This window comes from Macrobrachium nipponense, chromosome 11, assembly GCF_015104395.2.
Source record: "Macrobrachium nipponense isolate FS-2020 chromosome 11, ASM1510439v2, whole genome shotgun sequence".
In the NCBI taxonomy this organism is placed as follows: Eukaryota; Metazoa; Arthropoda; class Malacostraca; order Decapoda; family Palaemonidae; genus Macrobrachium; species Macrobrachium nipponense.
Window position 1 is genome coordinate 45,397,225 of NC_061087.1, and position 24,588 is coordinate 45,421,812.

Below are 24,588 nucleotides of genomic sequence, written 5' to 3' on the forward strand. Positions count from 1 at the left end.
CTATATTTCCGTGCATATGTAACGTCCGTTTAGGCATATGACAGCTCATGTTTTTTTGTGTAATGTGCACTTTTATGAATTACCAGCTGTGTCGGTACTTTGGAATATGTTCGTTCATTTCCTGACTGTATCATTTTGCTTTGTTTACAGGACAACATTGTCTCCGTAGCTACCTTTCAAGGACCTTGACCCAGGACCTTGACTGTTTTTCACAGTATGCCTTTACATATTTCTCGGAGCTGGGTACTTTTACGAAATTCAAGTGTCATTTGTTGAATTTCTTTCAACTATTACAATGTTACCTTTGTGATTTGGAAACCTCTTACTAATAGTTTTCCCTTGACAAACACCGCTCAGACGTGCTCTATTCCTATTCCCGGAAATCTATTGGAGTAGCTGTAGATATTGCTGCCGACATAGTACATGTTGGGTTAAAAAGATTCATGATGTTCAGTGTATTTCGTGAAAGGCCTTTATAAAATTTTCTACCAATGCTTTGAAAATTTTCATTAACACAATGATATATAAAAGTGTAACTCTTATGTAATCCGTATAAAGGAAGCATATTGAAGTATATTTACCGTGAATTAAGTAATAAATTTGAACAACAAGAACCATGAGAAATTATAATTTTCCAACCCATGGATTGTGAGTAATTGGTTGTCGGCGCCCGGCTGCTTCATGAATGAAACTGTCGGTGTGTTTTCATCTCATTCGTCGAGTGGATAAGACTGACGGACATTTTGATACGGCCACCGTTTGGCAAATGACCATAACCATTAGAAGAATAAGATAAAAAGTTTGTTGCGTCCTATATTATGTGTTATTCCGCTGGACATTCTCACAGTGGTTGTGTAAGGAAATCTATATTAAATGAATATTTGTGGCTTAACGTTTGTGAAGACATTGCGTGTTATTTCCTCCTAACAAGGACCGCTCATGTGAATGCTTTTTCTTCTATTTTGATAACGTAAGGAATATTCAGACTCTAAGCCTTTCATCATTCCATGTTTAATCTTGCGTGAAGATATGCAATCTGCAATCTTGTATGTATTAACACTGCAATTATCTACTTAAGAAATGTATGCATGATATTTACTTTAATTCTAGGTGCAAAACATTTTATAATTGTTATGAATGTCGCAAGAAACCGCCTTGATATACAAAGGTAAGTAATTAAGACTACAAAAGTGGATATCATTATAGATATAAGGGTTTAATAATAAACATTGTGTATTAAAAACAACAAATCAACAAGCTATCGCCTGACGTACTCCGTAATATCAATTAAAAACTTTAAACAAAGATGAAGATGAAAACAGTCGAATAATTCCACAGGAATTATTCGTCATATCAGGTTACGTTTGATCATGAAAGAAACTTTGTCCGTAACTCCATAGTAATCTGATAGACTATTTAATTAGAATAAAGTTCTTTGAAACATTATAGTCTAAATAAAACAAATTAAACAGGTGTTCTCAATGAGAAGCGAACCGCAGAATCAGCCATCTGTTTAGGGGTTTCGAGGTTTGCAATTGTTGATCACTTAGGGCATATAAAGAGCTTCCTGAGGCACAGCCTCTCAGTACGATTTTGTTCTTGGCCGAAGTTCTACATCACCGGGGTTTGATCGTCTGAAATTTGCTTGACAACAAGACGTATGTATATCTTTATTGTTATTCACAACAAGCAAATAACAAGTTTCTTATTCAAGACGGACATTAGTTTAGTTTAATACTTAGTTTACTGTAAAGACGTAATGGCAACCAACTTTTGTTTTTAGATAGAATAGCATAACTGATTATTTGACAAAACTTGGTAATGCCATAGTAAATAGGTTTGTAACAAGTGGCTGCATTGTATGTTGAGATGAGGGAAAGTTGAAAAAAGCTGAAGGAGTACAAAATACAACTTCGATTAGGATAGAAGTAATAAGAGTAACTGAGAGAACAACAGAAGGATTGACTTGTGTAAAACAAGGTTATTTTGGACAAGAAATTAGTGATTGTGGACCGTATGATTATATTATCAGAGCATCAAACGCCTTCTGTACACAGCATTCACACTTATCGTGCATGTACTGTCTAGCTTGCCGGATGTTTATGGTTTCCTTTAACGTCCTACCATTCTAGAATCTTTTTACCAGACTGAACTCTCTCAAAACACAGATCCATTCTCGCTCTTCAACTTAATGTTTTACCATTTCTACACATCTCATCTCTTTTGCCATATATACATCATAAAAAACACCACTATTGCTTCCAATTTTCCTTCGAATCCACAGTGTACTTCCATGGAAAAAGTTGATGTAAAAGCCCCGTTCATACATTCCAACCTTCATCCCCTCAGCCATTCCCATTTACCTCCTAGTCTTTCGCAAATATGCCACTACCCTCCTTTCTTCACCTATTTGCGATCCTCATCTTCTCTCAACTGCTGTCATTCTTCACCCATTTATATTATTTTTCATGGTGTCATCTTCCAGGTTTCCATTTACCATCATAACCTCACTCTTACCAACACTTCCAAACTCTCTCACTATTGCAGTTTATCACTACTGTGTCATCCACAAATATCAGCCATTCCACATTCGGTTCCTGACTCATCATAGTCTTGCCATACAACTATACAACTACATCTGTCCTTTCTCCGGCTTCAGATATCATTCTATTCTTAAAGATATTAAATGCCAAAAAGAACATAACATCCTTATCTTACCCAATTCTTACATCATACCAACCACTCTTCAACCTACAAACTTTAACTATTGCTTAACCTCTATCATAAAGACATTATTTCTTCAGCAACTTTTCGTGAATGCCATGCATACCCAGCATCAACCACATTGCCGTTTTATCATTTATATCATAATCATTTATCACCTTCACCCTTATATGACCGAACTACTAATCCTCTCATCCATTCAGTTAAAACCTTTCTCTTATACAGACTTACATTACTCATCATCGTCAGACTTGCAATCTCACCTTTCAATACCCTATCACAGCATCTCACTTGCAATCATAACAACTACTGTCCGGCCTTCATCCCCTTAATTGCCCACTCTATGTCTTCAACAATACCTTCCCATAGATTTCTTAAACATACACTAACCCCAGCTACTATTACATCAATAAGTTCTGCCTCTTTTTCTATATTTTGCACTCAGTAAATCTAATATAATCACTCCAACGTATGTTACATCATATTCAGATATTATTTTCTCCATTTGCATAATTTATTCTATTTTTTTCTCTCTGCTAATTGAAAGCCCACGCAAATTTTTTTACTAAACTTCTCATTTCTTAAGATTGCTATTCACATACACGCCCTTCTGGCTCTACTACCCTACATTTTCACACACTTCTCATACAGCATAAATCATGAAAAAATTATACGATATCCCTTGAATCTGGATTTGTCTTCTTTGAGCCCTCTTCCTGTCTCCCTCTCTCTACCACATTAGGAACATTATAAACATTACATCAAATTACCTGTGCGTTAATCTATCTCTGTTTTTATGTATACAAATAGGACAGTGTGTTAATCAATTATTCCTTGTTACCAGTTGAACAAAAAGGAGTTAGGAAAGCACCCTTTGTAGAGGTTTGCAGTAAAAGGTCTGTGAATACAAAATAAGATTTAACGGATAAGGCTTGTGAAGAATGCCTAAAAGGAATCTATGTCGTTAAATAAGCATTTATTGTGCAGGAAATAAAATAACAAACATTTAATAGAAGTATTCAAGGTTAACCTAGGAGTAAATGGCAGGAATTCAACTTAAACATTACGATAGTTATGAAAATTTGTAAATGTTGTTAATGAAGAAATATTTCACTTCATAAAGGGTAACAGAACACTGTATAGTATTCTAAAATAAACTCTAATGCAGATTTTGCTGACTAAATTTCGAATAATGCCAATTTTCCATATGACTCACGACCTGCTTGTTCTCTGGAATCTAACTACGCCAATTAGTGTGGAGTAGATTTAGACTATACATCTAACTTATCATCAAATGAACATCAATGTGTGCAGTAGATTTAGACTATACATCTAACTTATCATCAAATGAACTCATGTTTCGTTTGCAGTATGGCCAGTTACTTACTTTCCTTTGGTTACTTAGTCCTGCAGTGACGTCTTGCTGACCACTGATGGCAGTAATAACTTTCTAGTAGATAACATGATGCACACCTTGCAAAAAGTTACGACTGGTAAGTTTCATGTCTGTGAAAAGAAGGAAAAAATAATGGGAAATGTTCTTCAAGCGACCAAACTCTGTGCGCCATCATAAATGTGTATGGAACGTGCCAAAATGGTTAGTGCCGAATGCCCTACAATCAGAAAAATTCTAGAGACATTCATTGGCATAAAGTGTAAGCTTTCTGAAAACTCGCAAAGGCTGTATTTAACAAATGAAAAAGAAAAATAACACATGTTAGCACATCGATACGACTATTATTCATTTAGAAGATTTTAGCTAAGGGTATTACAGAAATATGTAAATAGTGCGTTTACTTCCTCTATTAATCTTAAGGAAAGGATTAGTTTGGCTTAGCCACAGGATTCAAAAGCTTCATTCGTTATTGTGGAGACTGCAATGCAAAGCACACTGAGTGCCTGAATTCAAATTCCACAGATCAACATGGTCGGTTTGCTCTTGAGTTTTGTGTATCCTCCAATTTCGTCCAGCTAACTGAGGAACCCACGCACATTTCTGGCAATTGATTCTTATCCAACGATGAAGTTAAATGAAATGCTGATGGCTATTTTAACAAGATATGTCCCTAGAAAGGTCATCAAAATTAGGTTAAATGACCAGCCATGGTTGGATGACACATGTAGATAAGCCTACCATTGAGACGAAATCATTCAAATGAGAATTACGCCGTTTTTGTTGAGTCTCACCAGGCTGCGAATAGAGCTTCCAATACAGTCGAGAGAAATTACAATAATTCCTTGAAGAGGAAAGTTGAAGGAATTACTTAGCCTCATCTTTGGTGGAGTCTTCCATTCCACCACTACTAAAGGATGATGGTAGATTGGTTACTGGCCGTAAGGAAAGGCTGAAATGTTTCACCGAGCATTTAAATCAAAGTAATCAGTTGAGGATGTCCCTCTCCCTGACACTTGCCATCCTGAACTTATTCTTACAACATTTTCATTTTGCTCTAACGATGTTAAGAAAGTTCCTGATAATCTTGATAGCTGGGATGGAGATGATTCCGACGGTTTCTTCCATTTTTTTTTTAAGTTTCTATTGTATTGTCTCCCAGGATTAGTAAATTCAATCATTTTATGCTGGCCTATTATCTTTATGGATAAGCGCAAGCTTAGTAATACAGTACCTGTCCCAAAGAGTGGTATATTTGCAGACGGCAGTAACTACAGGCTAATCACTATTCTCCCTGTGATCTGTAAAGTTGCTGAATAACTTATTCTTAAGCCACTATATAATTACATGGGACCTAAAGGATTGTCAGCTGAGTGTCCATATGCATACAAAAAGCAGTTACATACTTGCGATGCTCTTTAGACTTGACATGCTATTTCCACATTTGCAAGGGAACCTTGATAATGGTTTTGAATGCAGAGTAATTCAGGTAAATTTTAGTGCTGCTTTTGGTTTAGTAAATCACAAGGCACTTATCCATAAACTTCAGAATCTTGGAGTGAGTGGATGTTTTATGTATTTCTGTGAATGGGATCTTTAGTGAACCGAGACTTATTGTGTCTGGAGTTTGATCAGGGTAGTGTTCTTGGTACACTGTTGTTTTATCATATACAAGTGATAGGGTTGTTCAGTATGCCGGCGAGGCATCACTTGCTGGTGTTGTAAAGTCTCCGCTTAAAAGAAATGAAGCTTCCCCCAACCTCAATCGGGACATATACCGGATCAAGGAATGGTGTAGTCGGTGGAGTACGAGGCTGAAACCCAGTGAACTGATAACACTATTGATTAGCAGGTCTCGTACAGATTTTCCACCCCATCCTCCCCCTTCAGGTGGATTGAACTCTGCTGAATGAGCTTTGAAGCTTTAACTATTCTAGTTGTATCTTCTACTTCACATCTTAATTTTAAGAAACATTTGATGAAAGTTTCAGCAAATGCCGCACGATAGTTATGTATTGATTGTAAGGCTTCATATGTTTATAACAGTGATATTATCAATGTAAGCTGTTTTAAGTCAATTGTACCTCCTTTACTAAAATTCTGTTCTCCGACTTTGATGAGTGGTTCGGAGTGGGAGGTTTCTGTTTCTTAATATTAGCAGTTATTACTGTTTATCACTTTTTCATAAGTTGTATTTTAACAGAAATAGTTATATTCACAATTCCTGAACAGCAGCACCAATATGCAGTAAATGTGTTTCGCTGTCGAACTTCCTAGTTCCAGAGTTTCTTTATTCCTTACACCGGTGGAGTGTGGTGGAACAGCCTCTCAGAAGTTCAAGCGAAGATGCAATGCATTACTACGCTAATAACAGTCTCCTTCATTTTTAATACATTTTTATCTAATTACTGATTTATGAAGTAATTAATTTTTTTTTTGATAAATGAGAACATCTGTCATTCCCTTGACCTCTTGTTACTCCTCCTTACTGAACAGCAGACACTTTAGAAGCTTAAAGTCCAAGACAGGTTCCCCTGTGGGCTTGTTTCATATGAATGGGTTTCATCTTCTAAATAATAATAATAATAATAATAATAATAATAATAATAATAATAATAATAATAATAATAATAATAATAATAATAATAATAATAATAATAACAAGACGGAATTATGTAACCAAATGGACATAAAACTCCCTTATATAACTCTAAACAACCCTAAAGGAATATTACCAAAATGCAATACATAATAGACCTTACAAATGTATGAATATATCCAATGTAGAACGAAGGAACACGCACTTGGGGATATCCGTAAAACACTGCTTGTACTTGAAAATGTAGAATATACTATGAAAGTGCTTGTTCCAAGTCCATGTTTCACTTACCTTTCTACCGTGGACTTAGGGTATATATATATATATATATAATATATATATAATATATATATATATATATATATATATATATATATATATGTGTGTGTGTGTGTGTGTGTGTGTTGTGTGTGTGTGTGTGTGTGTGTGTGTGTGTGTGTGTGTGTGTGTGTGTATACACGAAGGCACTAGTGCAGAGCTTGGCAAATGGTTTTCCATTATTCGTCGGCTACGTTTCGAAATCCTTGTCTCATCCTCAAGGCTAAAAAATACAAAGTAAAATATACAAATACAGCATGTAGGTAGCTTTTAATTACACGAAAATTCGTGGAACTAACACACACACACACACATGTGTGAGACTGTGTTAGCTAGCTGAAGCCACAGTAAATGCTAGAAAAAAAAGTAACAGAGTTCCACGAATTTTCGTATAATTAAAGCATCTTCTGGGCACAGAGATGTGTTCATTAAATTCAAGTACTTAACACTGTTATCTGTTTTCAAGCTTTTCCAGTTGCTTCAGCCAATAAACAAAATCACGTGAGTATATTTGTGATTTCTTAATATGTGACTAATAAGGAAACTGCTGAAGCCTGTATATGTTTAAAAATCTGTACCTAATTAGACCTGACGTAAAAATATTTCGGCCTCACATTGGCAAAGCCATTATTTTATCAGTTGCAATTAAGGTCCTTTCAAGTCCAATCGATTGGATTTTTTCCCAGTCACTTGACATGGATTCCACCTACATCAATACCTACTACAGGTCTGTTGAAGTTTGGCTAGAAATGCTAACATATTTCTCTAAACCTTATATACAACTAGACATCCCATGGATTGCACATGGACCAAATGTATTATCTCTTCTTTGTCTATTCATTGCAAGATAATCTAAAGCAGGATCACCCAATTCACATTAGCACTCATCCACAGGCTTTGTATGGTCTTTGGAAATATTTGCTTTGGTGACTAATGTTGTAAGTTCTGGATACATCTGCTGCCTTTCATAAGATATCACCCCTAAAGTGACTTACCGAATTCATTAGTTATTGAATTTTAAGACACTAAGGATCAGTCTTTTTTCCAGGTACTGGTATTTTCTCTATCTGGGACTTCAGTTTTGAGAGATGGCTATTGGCATAGATAAGGCATCGTATCTTGTCAGCAACCTCGTTTCCAAATAATAACTGGACTTTATTCAGTTGTAAACTATCCATAAAGACAAGTGTGGGACTATTCTGAGGCTGTAGTGATGTCTAAATCTATGAAATGTTAAATCAACAGTTCCCCTGATTCGCCTTATTAGAATAATATCTCCAACATCTGATACATCACCAATGGGCTCAGTACAGGAAACTTTGTGCACAAACAGTGCATTATGGGTACTGCAAGGACAAAGATTACTTTATATATGAAACACTCACATCATCTTCAACTGAGAATAATTTTTCTGGTTTATGGCTAATAATACTGGAGTCATAATATCTAGGTTATTGATGCCATCTGTTGAGTGGGCCTTCTCTTTATGTACCGAAAGGATTTTTTATTTATGTAATTTAAGTGACCCATCACACTTTCATTGTCCTCATTGAATATCAAAATTATTTCCAAGGGTATCAACCTCATCATGTAATTTTACGTTCGTTTTGTCCAGCACTGGCTTACACTGAGTCTTGTATTCTTAATGGGGTTACACTTTCTTGTTGTGGGCAGAGAGATCCACTCTCACTCAACATGGTACTTAGACTGGCGCTGTGTGGGGGAAAGGTGCTGCTTGCCATCTTCTACTATGAATAATCTTTTGATTTATCACTGCGTTTTGTGTCCACATTTCACTGGAGTGATTTGATTTGGTGGAGGAGGAGGAGGTAATATTTAAGTGGGACCACTCCTGTGGTGAGTCCCATATATGCAGGGGATTATTTCTTGCCTGTTAGTCATTATATTAAGTGCTGCTATACATAGTTTCTTCATTTCATCGACATATTGTTGAGCCTCGGGCTTGAACAGTGACAAGAATTACTGCATTTTGATGGATCCTAGAATCTCTCATACACTCTCACACGGAAGGTCACATTCAGTCACCATTCGTAATCAAGGCTTGAGTATCTTGTCAGCTCAACATTTATGTTTGTCTCTAAATTCTCTAGGCTCCTGAAAAAACTTTTTGCGCGCCTTTATTTAACTTGATTTCTTTGTCTGTCTGTTTGTTTGTCTGTGTCTGTTTCGGTCAAAATTTGCAACCAATCTTTTACCTACTTCTACCAAACTAATTTCTCCCAGATTTGGTGTATATGTTCAAAGTCGGTGTCAGTGCAATATTACAATAGAAATTTAAAAAGAATTAGATAATACTGCAATTTTATCATTTTGTAGGATGCAGAAAAATTGCAAAGGGGTTATGGTTCGTAGGTGTGAAAAACGCAGTGTCGGGACTGTAAATTCTTCACTTGAGGAACGACCATGCAAACAGCGAGGGTGGGGCTCTGCAATTTTTTCAGTCACTTTGTTATGCAACTGTCAAACACTAAAAAATCACAAATAAAACAAATTAAAACAAATCTAAACCATGCTTTTATTTGTAAACACACTAAACAGTATAAAATAAAACCTTCTGTGATCCACAATATTAATGGTTACTTATGCCTAACCATAAAGATCAGGGCGTCTATTTTGCTAATAATGCATTCTTTTCCTTCCTTTCCTCAAAAAGCTCTCTTTTACACGACACTTGTGCTTATTTATATCTAAATGCAAAATCACGAGAATCTTACCCTAACTTACACACATTTATAGCTAGATGTGTATTGTACCGTATTGTATTAAAAGCGTACTTATTGATTAATTGTTTATATACACAGGTAAAGAAAGAGCTTTACGGATATAAAATTTCAAGTCAGTAATGCGAATTGTCAGGAATTTTTAACAATGATGGTAAGAAATGGGGATCTATGAATTTTACTAATCAGAACATTTTTCACAGACATATGAGTCATTAGTAATTTTGTAATAAATGCCGTTAACCACATTTTTGGAAATCAACTTTCTCGCTGTATTCATTCCAAGATGACAAAATCCTCTATGACATAAGACTTCATCTGAAATACATTTGAACAATGAGCAGCTGCCTTTTGGAAACAGTCAAGCATATATAATTCTCCTAACTTTTTCCCAACGCTAGCAACTTATTTTTCTTACTGAAAATCTTACAAGAATGTTCATTAATTAAATTGTTTCAAGTTGTCTTCTAATGTACATACAAAACTTTTTCAAGTATACGATTTTCTACTTTATTATTAGAGCTTAGATTTACAAAATTAGAAAAGAAAGACTTATTACACATATGATGAGTAGCACCTGAATCGAATACCCAATAGTCATTACATGTACCACTGGTAGATAAAGCATTAACCCCATCATCACTATCTTGCCCTTTTGGGAAATAGGCTTTGTTTAACCTTATGATCCTGACTTTTTTCATTATTCTCTTTTCTTTTCTTGCATGAATTGTTTTGTTATATTCAAAATACTTTCTCTTTTTCTGTTTAGCAAGTAAAGACTTAATTTCACTTTCCTGCATAAACTTAGGCTTATCACCTTTAATTTTATATTCTGCATGGAGCAACTTCTAAGTGACTGATTCCCATAAAGGAACTTTTTTCTGTAGCTTCCAGAACTGTCACTAAAGCTAATAAATTTATCTTCATCTGCTATTGGATCACCAACAACCCAATTCTTCACTTTTTTCCACAAAAGTTTTAATATACACTTGTAAATCATCACCAGGCTTCAGCTTCTGACTATAATTTACTTTTAAACCTGAATTTATTGATCTACGACTTTTTCTGAAATGTATCCCGCAGTTTCTGCCATACCACTTTTGGATCTTTAGGATCACCTATGAAGTAAGAAATCTAGGCTCTATCGCTAACACAATTGTAGCTAAACCTCTGTCTTTTCTCAACCCAAACTTACGAACAGCTGCAGCATCTGTTGCAGAAGGAGCTTCTTCTGTCCCTTCCACAATTTTGAACAAGTCATCTTTTACTAAATGCGTTTTTACCTACACGTTCAAAGTTTCATAATTCTTTTCATTTAACGGTACTAAGGTAACCTTACCGGGCTCCATGGCTGGGTATCTTCTCTCGACAACTCACCAAAAAATTGACAGCAGTCGATGATGACAGGATTCAACTGACATCCACGGATGACGACAGCACACCAAAAATGACAGTAATCCACCAACGTTTCTTTGTGGCATACAACTGTGTCTCTGCTAATAAGGCTCTGCACTAATTCAGCCTATCACTAGCCATGATATTCTTTCAAATCACAGCCCTTCCAAAAACAATCGATTACCAAGCCTTAGGCTAGTTTGCCGGTACCGTTAACTGTCTTTCTTCACTTGTGACTGGGCCCATAACCAATGTTAAACTTTATTGGTTTGGAAGTAGAGATTATATCTCCCTTATCAGTTGGCTTTTAGTAACTGTAAGAATGTATAATAGAAAGATGACATGATAAAAATAGCCATACTGAAGTTAGCTAACGGCTTCGAGAAGTTCCAACGTGCTAAGCATAAAACAATAGTGTACCATCAATAAGATAGAGGTAATACTTTTGAAAAAGATAATACACAAATGTGTGCCAGTATTCCTTTAAGAAATTATTTACAATATTATAGACCTGCATATTAGATATAAAAGAAAATGCAGCTTCGCAACATCAATATTCATGATAATATAAATGTTAGTGTTTATGAAAACATGAGACTTACAAAGCAAATAAAACATACTCAAGGTGAACTAAAATAAACTGAATATCAGCATTATGTAACTAATACAAACTATAACCTGAGTATCATAATCACATATGATTTAGAGTTGAGAAACAAAACTTTATCATTTCTAATAGCATATACGTAGCTTTTAAACTTCTAAAGCTTAACGTTTTGACACTCATGATTATTTTAAACTAGTCAGTTTGTCCGTCTTGCTGAAGTTTAGTTTATTTCCTTTCACAATAACTTTGCTAAAGTTATTTAAACCCGAAAAGAAAAACACTCATCTTTCACAGATCTTTGATCACAGGTCACAATTCATTCAGAATTCAACATCATCATATCTTCACATTGTAGTTGTATTAGGTACTACATGCACTTTGGACACTCTTTGAACAAAGGCAAATGGCATCCACAAAAAATATAATCCATTAAAATATTTTGGGATAGTAAGTCATATTTGAAAATGCTGAGAAATAATAAACCAAGACACTACTATTAATTTGTCATACGCAAGGAACTCAAAGTTCCTTGATGGGCAGTAACCCCGATTCAGATATTCCCTTCCTTTCACGCCTCACCAGGAACAAACAAATGCAGTACTTTTCCAGTCATAACTGGGATTTGGTGCCAGTGTGAAATTCCCCATTGTAAGAAGAATATGTCCAGCATAGCCTTGGTAGATGTTTTGGTCCATAACTGCCTTTCATGAAAGAGTGTCAAAGTTTGCACCAACTAACTGATGGTATCTTAGACGGCTAGTCTCTTCGTCAGGTGACTCCTGTCATGGATATACTGGATGACCACTCACTAGGGTCCGACTACCAGTTTAGTAGGAGGGCTCAAAAGGCAATATTGAATAATAATTGTAGTTGCTAGTAATGAGAAGTTCATCCCACATACAGGGTACAAGGGATTCAAGGAACATAGAGTGCTGCCTTGGAGTTGTTAGTTCTCCACTGATAATCAGTAGCTGCAAATCTGAAGGAGGGTCTTAATTTTGACTTAAGGACAAAGGATAGTTACGTGGAAGATCCACCCTTAGTACACCTGCCAGAAAATGTAAGCTACTTTCCCCTGCTTAGAGGTGGGGACTGTCAGATGTAAATGGTTCTTTTCCTAAATTAGTTCAGTGTATATACCAGGCAATATTAGTGTCTTGGCGAGACAGAGAACTAGTAAAAAACTCTCAGATAAAAGGCTTCCTAAAATTTGTGTAACTGAAGATGGTGTTAAAATAGATTATTGCCTGTACATGGACAGGCCTTCTCAATACAGTTTACCATAAATGCAATATGGAATAATGAACGAAGTACTTTTTACATGTTCGCCACAGGTGATCTGCCTTTAAGTATCTATCTGGACTACCTTTTTCCTTCATTTTCACTAAATCCTGCACAAATGCTAATCTACCTCATATTTTAATTATAGGAATAAATAAATGCTAAAATGCACATACATTCCCCATAGTGTAGCCACAATTACTTCTTAACTTCTCGATTCCCGCTTGTCACTACGAAGCCAAAGTTCCAAATGAAGACTTAAATGAAGAAATTCTGACGCCAGCGGCAAAATGCAAGCCCGCTCCCAGAAAGCCGCAATGAGTCAAAGATATCCACGAGGAAGGAAACGAGTTATTCCGGCTTACATACAAATATCGTCCGAATTGAGACACATCAAAGTATAATATGGTTTAATCGTCTATGGTTTAAGTCTGATATATATATATATATATATATATATATATATATATATATATATATATATATATATATAATATATATATATACAGTCAACTGATTACTATTATTAATATCTTACCATATATACAAAAGCTTGTAATAGTCACATGATTTGCTAACTTCTAGATATTCATAAGTTTTCGTAGGTAAAAAAAAATTATTGCTGTCCAAAGCTTGCCAGTCTTTAAATGCCGACCGCTTACCCCTGAACTTCTCGTCCTCCGCATGCGTGACCACGACAAGCATAAATCCCACACGAGAAAAAGGTTGTTCACTTTCCGCAGAAAGATTTGAACGTAAGCTCGGAGACTCGGTGTTCCAGCGATTATGCCTTAGCACTATATTACGAAGAATGAGACAAGTCTAACTAAAATCGTGCATACTTGTAAGTTTCACATTCATTTATATTTCACAGGAGCTGATTGGACACATCAGCATAGTCGTATCATTGGTTTAGTGGTTATCGCTTTTTTTTAAACTGATCCCTATTCATACAAGCGTAAGCACACAAACGTTGTTTGGATAAACTAACACTTCAAGCCTATTACCAACTTTTTATTCCCAATTATTTTATTTCTAGTGGTGTTTTTGTAACTTCCTATCACTTTGAAATTATTTAGCTTCCTGTTGATGGGTGTAGTATTGATGTTGCCCGGGACTATAATTATTTTCTTCCCTTTCAAAAGTTCCTATTCTAGTCCTTGCCTCTCACCAAATTATTTTTTTCTTGCCTTAATGTGTACCCTTCCCAACAATAATTAACGTATCCTTAGCTCCTAAAACTCTCCCTCAGGTATTCCAGCTCTTCATCCAAGAATTCGGAACCACAAATTCTATAAGCCCCACTGGTCAACGTTCATTACTCCCATTTTGATTTCTTTCCTATGACTGAGAATACACATATGTCTGAATTGGTGTGTGTCCTCTTTCTGTGCACCTTGTGTTTTAAACCTTCCCCTTCCCTCTTTACCAGTACTTCCAAAAAGGCATTTCTCCTTCTTTCTCTTCTTCTGTTGTGAACTTGATTTGCTCATTTAGTTTACTTATGTTTTGTAGGAACTTGTGTAGTTCTTCCCTTTCTCCCTTATATATAATCTAGATGTCATCTTATTCATTTGATAATAGTAAAGTTCACTTTATTTAATTTACCCACCTCTTCCGTTTCAAACCATTCCACAAAAATGTTATTCAAGATCGGAGAAAGACTCGAACCCATAGCCACGTCTTATTACCAAGACATAATAATCCTCTGTTTTTGCATCTAAGTGAAATGCCCCAGTGAATAAACTGGAAGCAAATTAATTTGGTATTACAAAGTAATGAAAGTATTTCCAGGAACTTGTTAGAAACGTTTATGATTTAGTTGACCTGGTAGAAGCACCTAAATATAACCCAAGGACTTTTCTCTTGACATTGTAATAAAATACATGTTCCAAACGGATTTGAAAGACAGAATAAAGAGGATTACCAAAAGGTAGATTTCGATGTTGATCCGTTAACCTTCTGTAACCTTCCAAACTTTTGTATTTCTTCAGGACTTATATTCACCATTTATATTAAATATGCCCTTGCATCTGTATATCTTTCTTTGCTGTTACCATGTCTTGGTAATAAGACGAGAGTACATGCATCTCAATAGTTTCACTTCTTCGTGGCTGTAACTTTGTTCATAGTATAATCATAACGATTTAAACTTTTCATGGTTTAATATAGTGAGTAGATATATCTGTATAGGGCTGTCTATATATATATATATACTTATATCATACATACGTATATATATATATATATCATATATATATATGTATATATATATATATGTGTGTGTGTGTGTGTGTGTGTGTGAGTGTGTTAGGGGTCAAAAGACCCATTTAATTAAAAAGAGAGAACTCCTACCTGATAGCAAAACCTACTTTGGTTTGTTCCCATCATCTGTCATCCCTGTAACTAGCTGAAAATTGATCATTATACTAACCGATTCACGAACGTATTCACGCTATCTATATCTCCAATGTAGCACGAAGGAACACGTGCTTAGGAATATCATTAAATCCACGGTAGAAAGGTGAGGGAAAAGATGAGGACTTGGAACAAGTACTTTCATAGTATATTCTATATTTTCAAGTTCACACTGAATATAATAGAGGTTGACAGACCATTATTTATAAAAACCGAAAGGTGGCCAGGGTTAGAGCTTGTTAAAGGGGCGGCGTGTTCATTAAGCAAAAGAGACAAAAAGAGAGGATCAAGGGAAAATCCAGGATGGAGATTTAAATTCCTTGTTGACGTGGCTTCAATAAAAGCAGTTTCCTTTTGTGGCGATCTTAGACCCTGCAGAAAATTGAGGAATTATCCCAGTTAATAGCATGGCCTATCTCAAGCCAATGATCTGCAATGTCATTATTCGTTAATCCTCTTGATATGGCATATTTGTGCTAAGAACATTTCCCCTTTAGGTCTTTGGATGTTTGCCGTACATAAATTTTATAACATTCTTTACAAGGAATGCTGTATACAATATTGTTTGAATTTGATGGGGTATTCTTAATTAGTTTATTTCTCAAATTATTGTTATATTTAAATACAAAGTTAATATCAATACTTTTTAAAATGGGTACAGCAGGAATGAAATTAGGATGAAGTGGTACACAGAGAATATTATTAAGTTCCTTGTTAACACTGTTTGGATTGTCATATGTCTTTTTTGCTTTAATTTTACAAATATCCAAAGAATGTGGAGGTTAACACAATGAATGTGTTATTTTGTCAATAATTTTAAACTCGTCTTCCAAAAATTCAGGACTACAAATTCTAAGAGCTCTAAGATGCTTACTGGAAAATGCTGACGCCTTAATTTGTTTAGCATGGTTAGAGTAGAAATGGATGCATGATAAATTATTCGTGGGTTTCCTACATACTTTACAACAAAACATGATGCTGTTGCTAATGCCTAAGACATCCAAAAATGGTATATAATTATTTTCTTCATACAATTGCGAATTTTATGGATGGTACAAGATCATTAATTGTATGCAAGAAATCAGGAATATTTACATTTTCTTTTACAATACAAAAACCTTCATCTACATATCTAACCCAAAATACCTCAGAGAATAAATTTCTTGGAATAAATCTAGACTCAAAGAACTCCATGTAATTATTAGGCAAAATTAGCGAAAGAGGGTTACCATAGCCATACGAAATATTTGTTCATAAAAATTACCATTGAATGTGAATTTACACTTTATTATACAAAGGGATACCAAATTATTAATGACGTAAGGTAAGTAATTCTAAATTATACAAGTCCAAATGTTGTGATAAATATTGAAACGAGTCATCAATCGGAACTTTAGTAAATAAAGAACTTGATACTGTTCTCTGTGTACCAATCATCCTAATATCCTTCCTGCTGTACCCATTTTAAAAACTATTGATATTAAGTTAGTATTTATATATAATCATAATTTGAGAAATAAACTAAGCAAGACTAGCCCATTAAATTCAAACAATATAACAATATAATAAAATTGATGTAGGACAAACGTCCAAAGACCTAGAGGGGAAAAGCTTTCAGCACAAATATGCCACATCATGAGGCTTAACGAATAATAGTATTGCTGATCATTGACTTAAGACAGGCCATGCTATTAACTGGGATAATTCCTCGATAATCTGCAATGTCAAAGATCACAGCCAAAAGGAATCTGCTGGAATCCATTTTTATTGAAGCCACGTCAACAAGGAATTTAAATTTCCTTCCTGAATTTTCCCTCGATCCCCTCTCGTTTTCTCTTTCGCTTAAAGAACACGCCACCCAGATTAACAAGCTGTAACCCCGCCTCCCTTTCTGTTTTTGTAAATAAATGTCTTTCAACTTCTATTATATTCAGTGTGAACTTGAAAATGTAGAATATATTACAAAAGTATAGTTGTTCCAAGACCCCCATTTGTTTATATAATATATATATATATATATATATATATATATATATATATATATATATTATATATATATATATATATATATATCTAATAAAAGGAGCCCATAAAAAACACCAAAATGTAGAGAGAAAAGTACTATATTTCAGAGACTGCTGTCTCTCTCTTCAGGTATATGAATGAGAAAAGTTTACAGAAAAGGTGGTATTTATACCAAGAGATTCGTCCACAAGTAGACCAATTTAGGTCCACCCCCGCTGATAATCTTCCTTTAATTTTCTTAAGCGTTGGAAGATTATCAGCGGGGGTGACCTAAATTGGCTTACTTGTGGACGAATCTCTTGTATAAATACCACCCCTTTTCTGTAAACTTTTCTCATTCATATACCTGAAGAGAGAGACAGCAGTCTCTGAAATATAGTACTTTTCTCTCTACATTTTGGTGTTTTTATGGGCTCCTTTTATTAGATGGAATTCTGTTGTTACAGAACACTTTTACCAGTCATATATATATATTATATATATATATATATATATATATATATATATTATATATATATATATATATATGTGTGTGTGTGTGTGTGTGTATGTATGTATGTAGATATGTATATTATCATGAAAAGTTAACACAAGTATTTTAAGCCCAGGAACACAACTCTTATGCTTCAATTTTGTTTACTTTTTTTGCAGCTAAATGAAGGTTTTGGCTGTCCTTTTTTCCCAACATCGGGTGTTTCGCTTGTTACCGGAAACACACCCATGGGGGAAAATTTCCTTTATTTTAATATTTTTGAGTCAAAGGAGTTCAGCCCCAGTTTGCTTGAGCGAGAGGTCTGCTGCATGTTTCAAGCCTTGCCGTTGCCTCCTTGGATAACCTCGAATGACAGCTGATAAAGTTGCTCTCTCTCTCTCTCTCTCTTTCTCACTCACTTTTTCCATCTTTCTCTCACCTAACACCCCTTCTACGCTCTCTCTTTCCTTCCCTCTTGCTCTTTTCTCTCACTCTCTCTTTCTCTCTCCAACCATCTCTGTCTCCTTCCCTCTTTCTTCTCACTAATGCCAGCTCTCTCTCTCTCTCTCTCTCTCTCTCTCTCTCTCTCTCTCTCTCCCATACACACACACACACTTTTTACATCTTTCTCCTACCTAATGCCCCCTCTGCTCTCTCTCTCTCTCTCTCTCTCTCTCTCTCTCTCTCTCTTCCTCTCCCTATGGCTCCTTTCTCTCTCTCTCTCTCAAAGTATATGATTGGGCAGAGGTAAATAGGATGGTATTTAACTCTGATAAATTTGAATCAATAAATTATGGAGACAGAGAAAGAAAGCTATATGCATATAAGGGACCTAATAATGAGACAATCACAAATAAGGAAGCAGTTAAAGACCTTGGTGTGATGATGAATAGGAACATGTTATGCAATGATCAAATAGCAACTCTGTTGGCAAAATGTAAAGCAAAAAGGGGAATGTTGTTGTTTACGGGCACTTCAAAACAAGAAAAGCTGACACATGATTATGCTTTATAAAACATATGTTCGTAGTCCACTTGAATATTGCAATATGATATGGTACCCACACTATCAAAAGGATATTGTACAAATAGAGAGTGTACAAAGGTCCTTTACAGCTAGAATAGAAGAAGTTAAAGACCTTGACTACTGGGAAAGACTACAATTCTTACTAAAATTAATATAGTCTAAGAAAGGAGAAGAAGAACGCTACATGATAATTCAGGCATAGAAACAGATAGAGGAATAGCAGAAAATATCATGGAACTAAAAATATCAGAAAGAGCAGCAGCAGAGGTAGATTAATAGTGCCCAAAACTATACCAGGAAAAATAAGGAAAGCACACAGGACATTAATCCACTACGCACCAGCATCGATAATGCAGCGTCTATTCAATGCGTTGCCAGCTCATCTGAGGAATATATCAGGAGTGAGCGTAGATGTGTTTAAGAATAAGCTCGACAAATATCTAAACTGCATCCCAGACCATCCAAGATTGGAAGATGCAAAATATACCGGAAGATGTACTAGCAACTCTCTGGTAGACATTAGAGGTGCCTCACACTGAGGGACCTGGGGCAACCCGAACAAGATGTAAGGTCTGTAAGGTAAGGTCTCTCTCTCTCTCTCTCTCTCTCTCTCTCTCTCTCTCTTCCTCTCCCTATGGCTCCTTTCTCTCTCTCTCTCTCTCTCTCTCTCTCTCTCCAAACCATCACCACACCCATTTCCCTCTTTCTTCTCACTAACACAATATCTCTCTCTCTCTCTCTCTCTCTCTCTCTCTCAAACCTTCTCTCTCTCTCATCCAACTCTACTACCCATTTCCCTCTTCTTCTCACTGACACAATACTCTCTCTCTCTCTCTCTCTCTCAAACTCTCTCTCTCTCTCCAACCATCACTACCCTTTCCCTCTTTCTTCTCACTAACACAATATCTCTCTCTCTCTCTCTCTCTCTCTCTCTCTTCTCTCCAACCATCACTACCCTTTCCCTCTTTCTTCTCACTAATACCATCTCTCTCTCTCTCTCTCTCTTGCGCTCTCGCTTCTCCCAAACACCCGTTCTTCTCTGTCTCTGTCCCTCTCTAACCCTCCCTGTCTTTTCTCCTCTTTCTTCTCCCCAATACCAGGCCTACTCTCTTTCACTTCCTTTCCCTCTTTTTCTCTCTCTTCCAACCCTCTTCTCAAACTCCACCCTCTTTGATGTCATTGATGTTTATCCTATAGTATTCTTTTCCAAATAATAAGTCATATGCATACAGAAATTATGTATGATAAATTCGTAAAGTAACTAAGTCTATGGGCATAACCAGGCCCGTTTCACGAGCAGAACCAGCTCCGTTTGAGGGAATCTCTTCTCACTCCCACCCCCATCGGAGGGGGGGCGGTTGGGTAGGTAGGATGAAACCCCATTATAAACCAACTTGGGGGTCTCCCCTATAACCCTGTCAAGTTTCATGCTCATCGAACCAGCTGTTTGGCCGTGACTGACAGGCATAAATTCCATAATAGTAATATAAAGCATCACAGCTTGACTCTGCTTTATTACTGGTCGCTTCCTGTGGGTGTTCTGCGGCAGGATAATATTCAACGAATCGTAGTCTGTGTCTGCCCTTTTGAGTCCTGTACTGTGTGAGGGCACTGTCATCATTTATTGTGCAAGCTTTGATCATGACGTTCACTTCAGCAGCAGCTTTTTTCAGACCTCTTCGTTGGGGGACTTGACTCCTCTAAGCATAGCTATTCAAAGTTGTTTAGAGAAAATATCGACGCTGTCGTGCCTCTGACACTACCGGATTGTTGATATTCAGCAGTATCGATTTGAAGTGTAAACTGTGATAAATGTAGGGAGACTTACCTCCCATAAGCGCATATAATGAACAGTGTTTAATCGACGTGTAACGCTCAGGTGTATTAGACGCTTCGAGTTGCTGACGGTAATTAGCAGTATCAGCTTCAAGTATAGTCTACAGTATTGGATTTATGTATATGTGTGTTAGTTAAAGATTTATATCATTACTGTAAGTTAGGTTCAGGAGTTTGGTTGTTATAAATAGAAATAAGGGTTGTTTTTCTTATCTTTGCCTTGTACTGTCATATGTTTGTGTTGTTTTTCAATACCCGTGAGTTTGTTGTTTTTTCTTCCTCCCTCTGTAACTTTCTCTACTCCTGTCGGTATACATGTTAGTGTAGGAGAATGGGGGCAATGCTTGTGTTTTGTTGTTGTAGTTGAAAGCAGTTTCTAGCCCCAGCTATCATTGATGGCTATCTTTAATTCATTAATAAATATTGTTATTTTCATGAAGTTTAGTAATTTCTTATTCCTCTTTGAGTTTACAGTGCTTTAGAAGAGTTTGTGTGGGAAGAATAAATTCTCATATTTTTCTATGTAAGAAATTTTGGGTATTCATACAACCTGAATCTGGTATATATCTATTCATTTTGGTTTCACACGAGATTGGTCTAAAGCTCTGAACATAATCATTTATAGAGAGCTTGAAAAGTATATTAGTTCTGGTAACTTCTAGTGAGCAGAAGGCAAGAATATTAATAACATAATCATTTATAGAGAGCTTGAAAAGTATATTAGTTCTGGTAAAACTTCTAGTGAGCAGAAGGCAAGAATATTTTGGCATATATATATATATATAATATTATACATATATATATATATATATATATATATATATATATATATATATTATATATATATATATATGTGTGTGTGTGTGTGTGTGTGTGTGTGTGTGCAGTTGTGTGTGTGTGTATGTGTGTGTGTGCGTAGTGTGTGTATGTGTGTATGTTTATAAAATTCATGGTATCTCGCAGAGGCCTGGATGTTATCAATGAATAACCTTCACATATGGATACAAGGCAGCATCAAACAAGGACACTTGTAGACTTACGCTTAGTCTACAAGTATCTTTGTTTGATGCTACTTTGCATCCTTACATAAAGATTATTTATTGATAATGTTCATACCACTGTGAGATACCATGAACTGTATAAATGGTACGAAATAATATTTGTGCAAATTAGTGAAAGAGTTCCTACAAAGAAATTAGTACACAAATCTAAGAACCTGACTCATTTTTTTCATCAGTATCATCATTGAATTATTTCTTTTGTACAGGATGTTTATGATGCAATGGAAAACAACCTTAGTAGTGACAATGGTATTACTCATGAATTTCGAGAAGGTTTCTGCTTTCCCAAAATCTCAGATTCTATGGTTTGATGTCGGACCACAAATTCGTAACTGTCGAGATGTACAAAGACAAGGCAACACCACTAGTGGAATCTACATGATTTTTCCTTACAAATGTTGTCCTGATGTCCCTCTTCAGGTAAAATAATTGTAACATACCTTCAGCATAAATGTGTTATAGTTAGAAGTTTTTGTAGACTTCTTATGTTGCTGCTATCTTCGAGAGTGTTTCAAATATTCTTTTAAATCAGGTCTTCTGTGATATGGAGACAGATGGAGGTGGATGGGCGGTCATTCAACGTCGGGTTGACATCGAACCAAGAGAAGACTTCTATCGCACCTGGATGGAATATGCACTTGGCTTTGGTAACCTGAAGGGAGAATTCTGGTTAGGAAATGACAACATCCACGCCTTAACAGATCAGACACTGAATGAAATAAGATTTGATTTAGCTGACTTTAAGGACAATAAACGATGGGCCAATTACAAGTTCTTCTATGTCCACGACCGAAGTACGTCTTACAAACTGGAGGTTGTGGAATTCAGTGGAGATGCCGGCGATTCCTTTACAAGTCACAGTGGAGCGAAGTTTTCGGCCAAAGACATCGACAACAATGGAAATCCTGCAGAAGACTGTTCAGTTGTGTAAGGTCACTGCTATACTGATGAAAATGGCTCTAGTCATTCCATTTCATGCTGAACAGACCGATCTTGTTTTCCTAAATTAGTCATTTATAACTGAGCAAGATGATGAGACATGATAAGTAATAGTTTTAATACCAATATCTACTAAATCTCATTTCAAACGATTAAGTTAATGAAGTTATTATGATATGAATATCCTTTCTCTGTATAGCTTTGGTGCTTATTATGTTGGTATTAATACTTTCAGGTACAAAGGGGCCTGGTGGTACACGTCTTGCCATGCATCGAACCTTAATGGGCAGTATCTCTCTGGAAACCACACATCTTATGCCGATGGGGTAAACTGGTCCGCATGGCTTGGTTATTACTACTCCCTTAAGAAAACAGAGATGAAAATTAGACCTGTTTATTAAGACTAGTTTTCGTTTTGACATTTTCATCTTATGGACACATGGCTTAATTAAACTACTTCCTTTAATATTCATTTCGATTAGCTCTTCTAACACGTATGTGCTAAAGAACAATAATATGGTGTATGAAGACTAGTAGGTATGAATTTAAAAAAAAAAGTATTCTTTTTAATTTACTAAAAGTAATGGATAAATAGCTTCTAGCAGACAGTTACACTGACAGAATAATAGCAAACGTTCTGTTAGAATACTGAAGACAAAAATAATGTTACCCACCGTTTTCCAGAACCTGGAATATGTTACGATGTAAAAGTTTACTTTTTTTCAAATTGCACAAAATAAAATGTATTATTGCCTATAATAGTTATGCTTATTGCGAAAATAATATGATGACCTGGAAACAATATTTTGATAAAGAAAAGACAGCCGAGTGGTCAAATATCGTCCGTGTTGCTTTCGATTGTCGGGAGTTCTAGTCTCACCGGTGCTTGTCTTACAGTTCCTCTTCTGTGTTATGGCATAGATTGAGTGAGCTGGATATTGGAATCGAATAAAAATGTGCGCTTTTATGAATTACAAGCTGTGTCTGTACTTTTGAATGTGTTTATTTACTGACTCAATCATTCACTTATGTATTTTAATATGTATATAATATTATATATTCGTAAAAAAATTTGCATTGTTTACAATACAGCATTGTCTGCTTAGCTATCTTTTAACGACCTAAGCGTTGTTTGAATGTATGATTTTCCATATTTCTCAGAGCAGGACCACTTTTCAACAAGTTTTATCAAATTCAAGTGACATATCTTGAATTTCATTTCTTTGTAATTTTGAAATCTCTTAGTATAGTTTTCATTTATTAATGTTAGTTAATATATATATATATATATATATATATATATATATATATATATATATATATAGTATATACATACTATATATATATATATATATATATATATATATATATATATATATATATATATATATATATATATATATATATATAAGCAAGCGAATCCCACAGGAAAATGATAGTAAAAAATCCAAGGAGCTAATGGGGTACAATTGGAGAGAAAGGTCTCAGGTACAAAACAAGATCAAGAATACCAGATGGTTAATTGTCAAAATGGTAAAAATTAAAAGAGATAATCCAGGATTATCGGATATCACACGGTCACAAACCTAAACATATTTGACCCTAACCGAAATTACAAAATTTCTTTACAGTCCAAAACATGTAAAAACTGAATATATTAATTTTGTTGCTTATATTTACGAAGACATCAAGTTTAAATAAACCAAGACTTAAATTTAGAACATTTCTATTATTTGACTTGATGAAACAAGAT

At 35.4% G+C, this 24,588-nt stretch overlaps 1 protein-coding gene across 1 annotated transcript; it reads left to right on the forward strand.

Moving 5' to 3' along the window:
- The first annotated feature begins 1,550 nt into the window (after positions 1-1,550).
- Positions 1,551-23,825, forward strand: LOC135205630 (techylectin-5A-like). Its single transcript, XM_064236429.1, has 4 exons — positions 1,551-1,658; positions 22,103-22,316; positions 22,429-22,823; positions 23,071-23,825. Exons 2-4 carry the CDS (start codon positions 22,104-22,106, stop codon positions 23,234-23,236), a joined length of 774 nt encoding a protein of 257 aa, XP_064092499.1. The 5' UTR covers positions 1,551-1,658; position 22,103; the 3' UTR covers positions 23,237-23,825.
- Positions 23,826-24,588: the final 763 nt, after the last annotated feature.

Excerpts from the sequence above, each read along its gene's own strand:
- LOC135205630 (XM_064236429.1), top strand. The coding sequence starts at position 22,104 with ATGTTTATGATGCAATGGAAAACAACCTTAGTAGTGACAATGGTATTA. Across the intron at positions 22,317-22,428 it reads GTCCTGATGTCCCTCTTCAG|GTCTTCTGTGATATGGAGAC; the intron begins GTAAAATAATTG and ends CTTTTAAATCAG. Across the intron at positions 22,824-23,070 it reads GCAGAAGACTGTTCAGTTGT|GTACAAAGGGGCCTGGTGGT; the intron begins GTAAGGTCACTG and ends TAATACTTTCAG.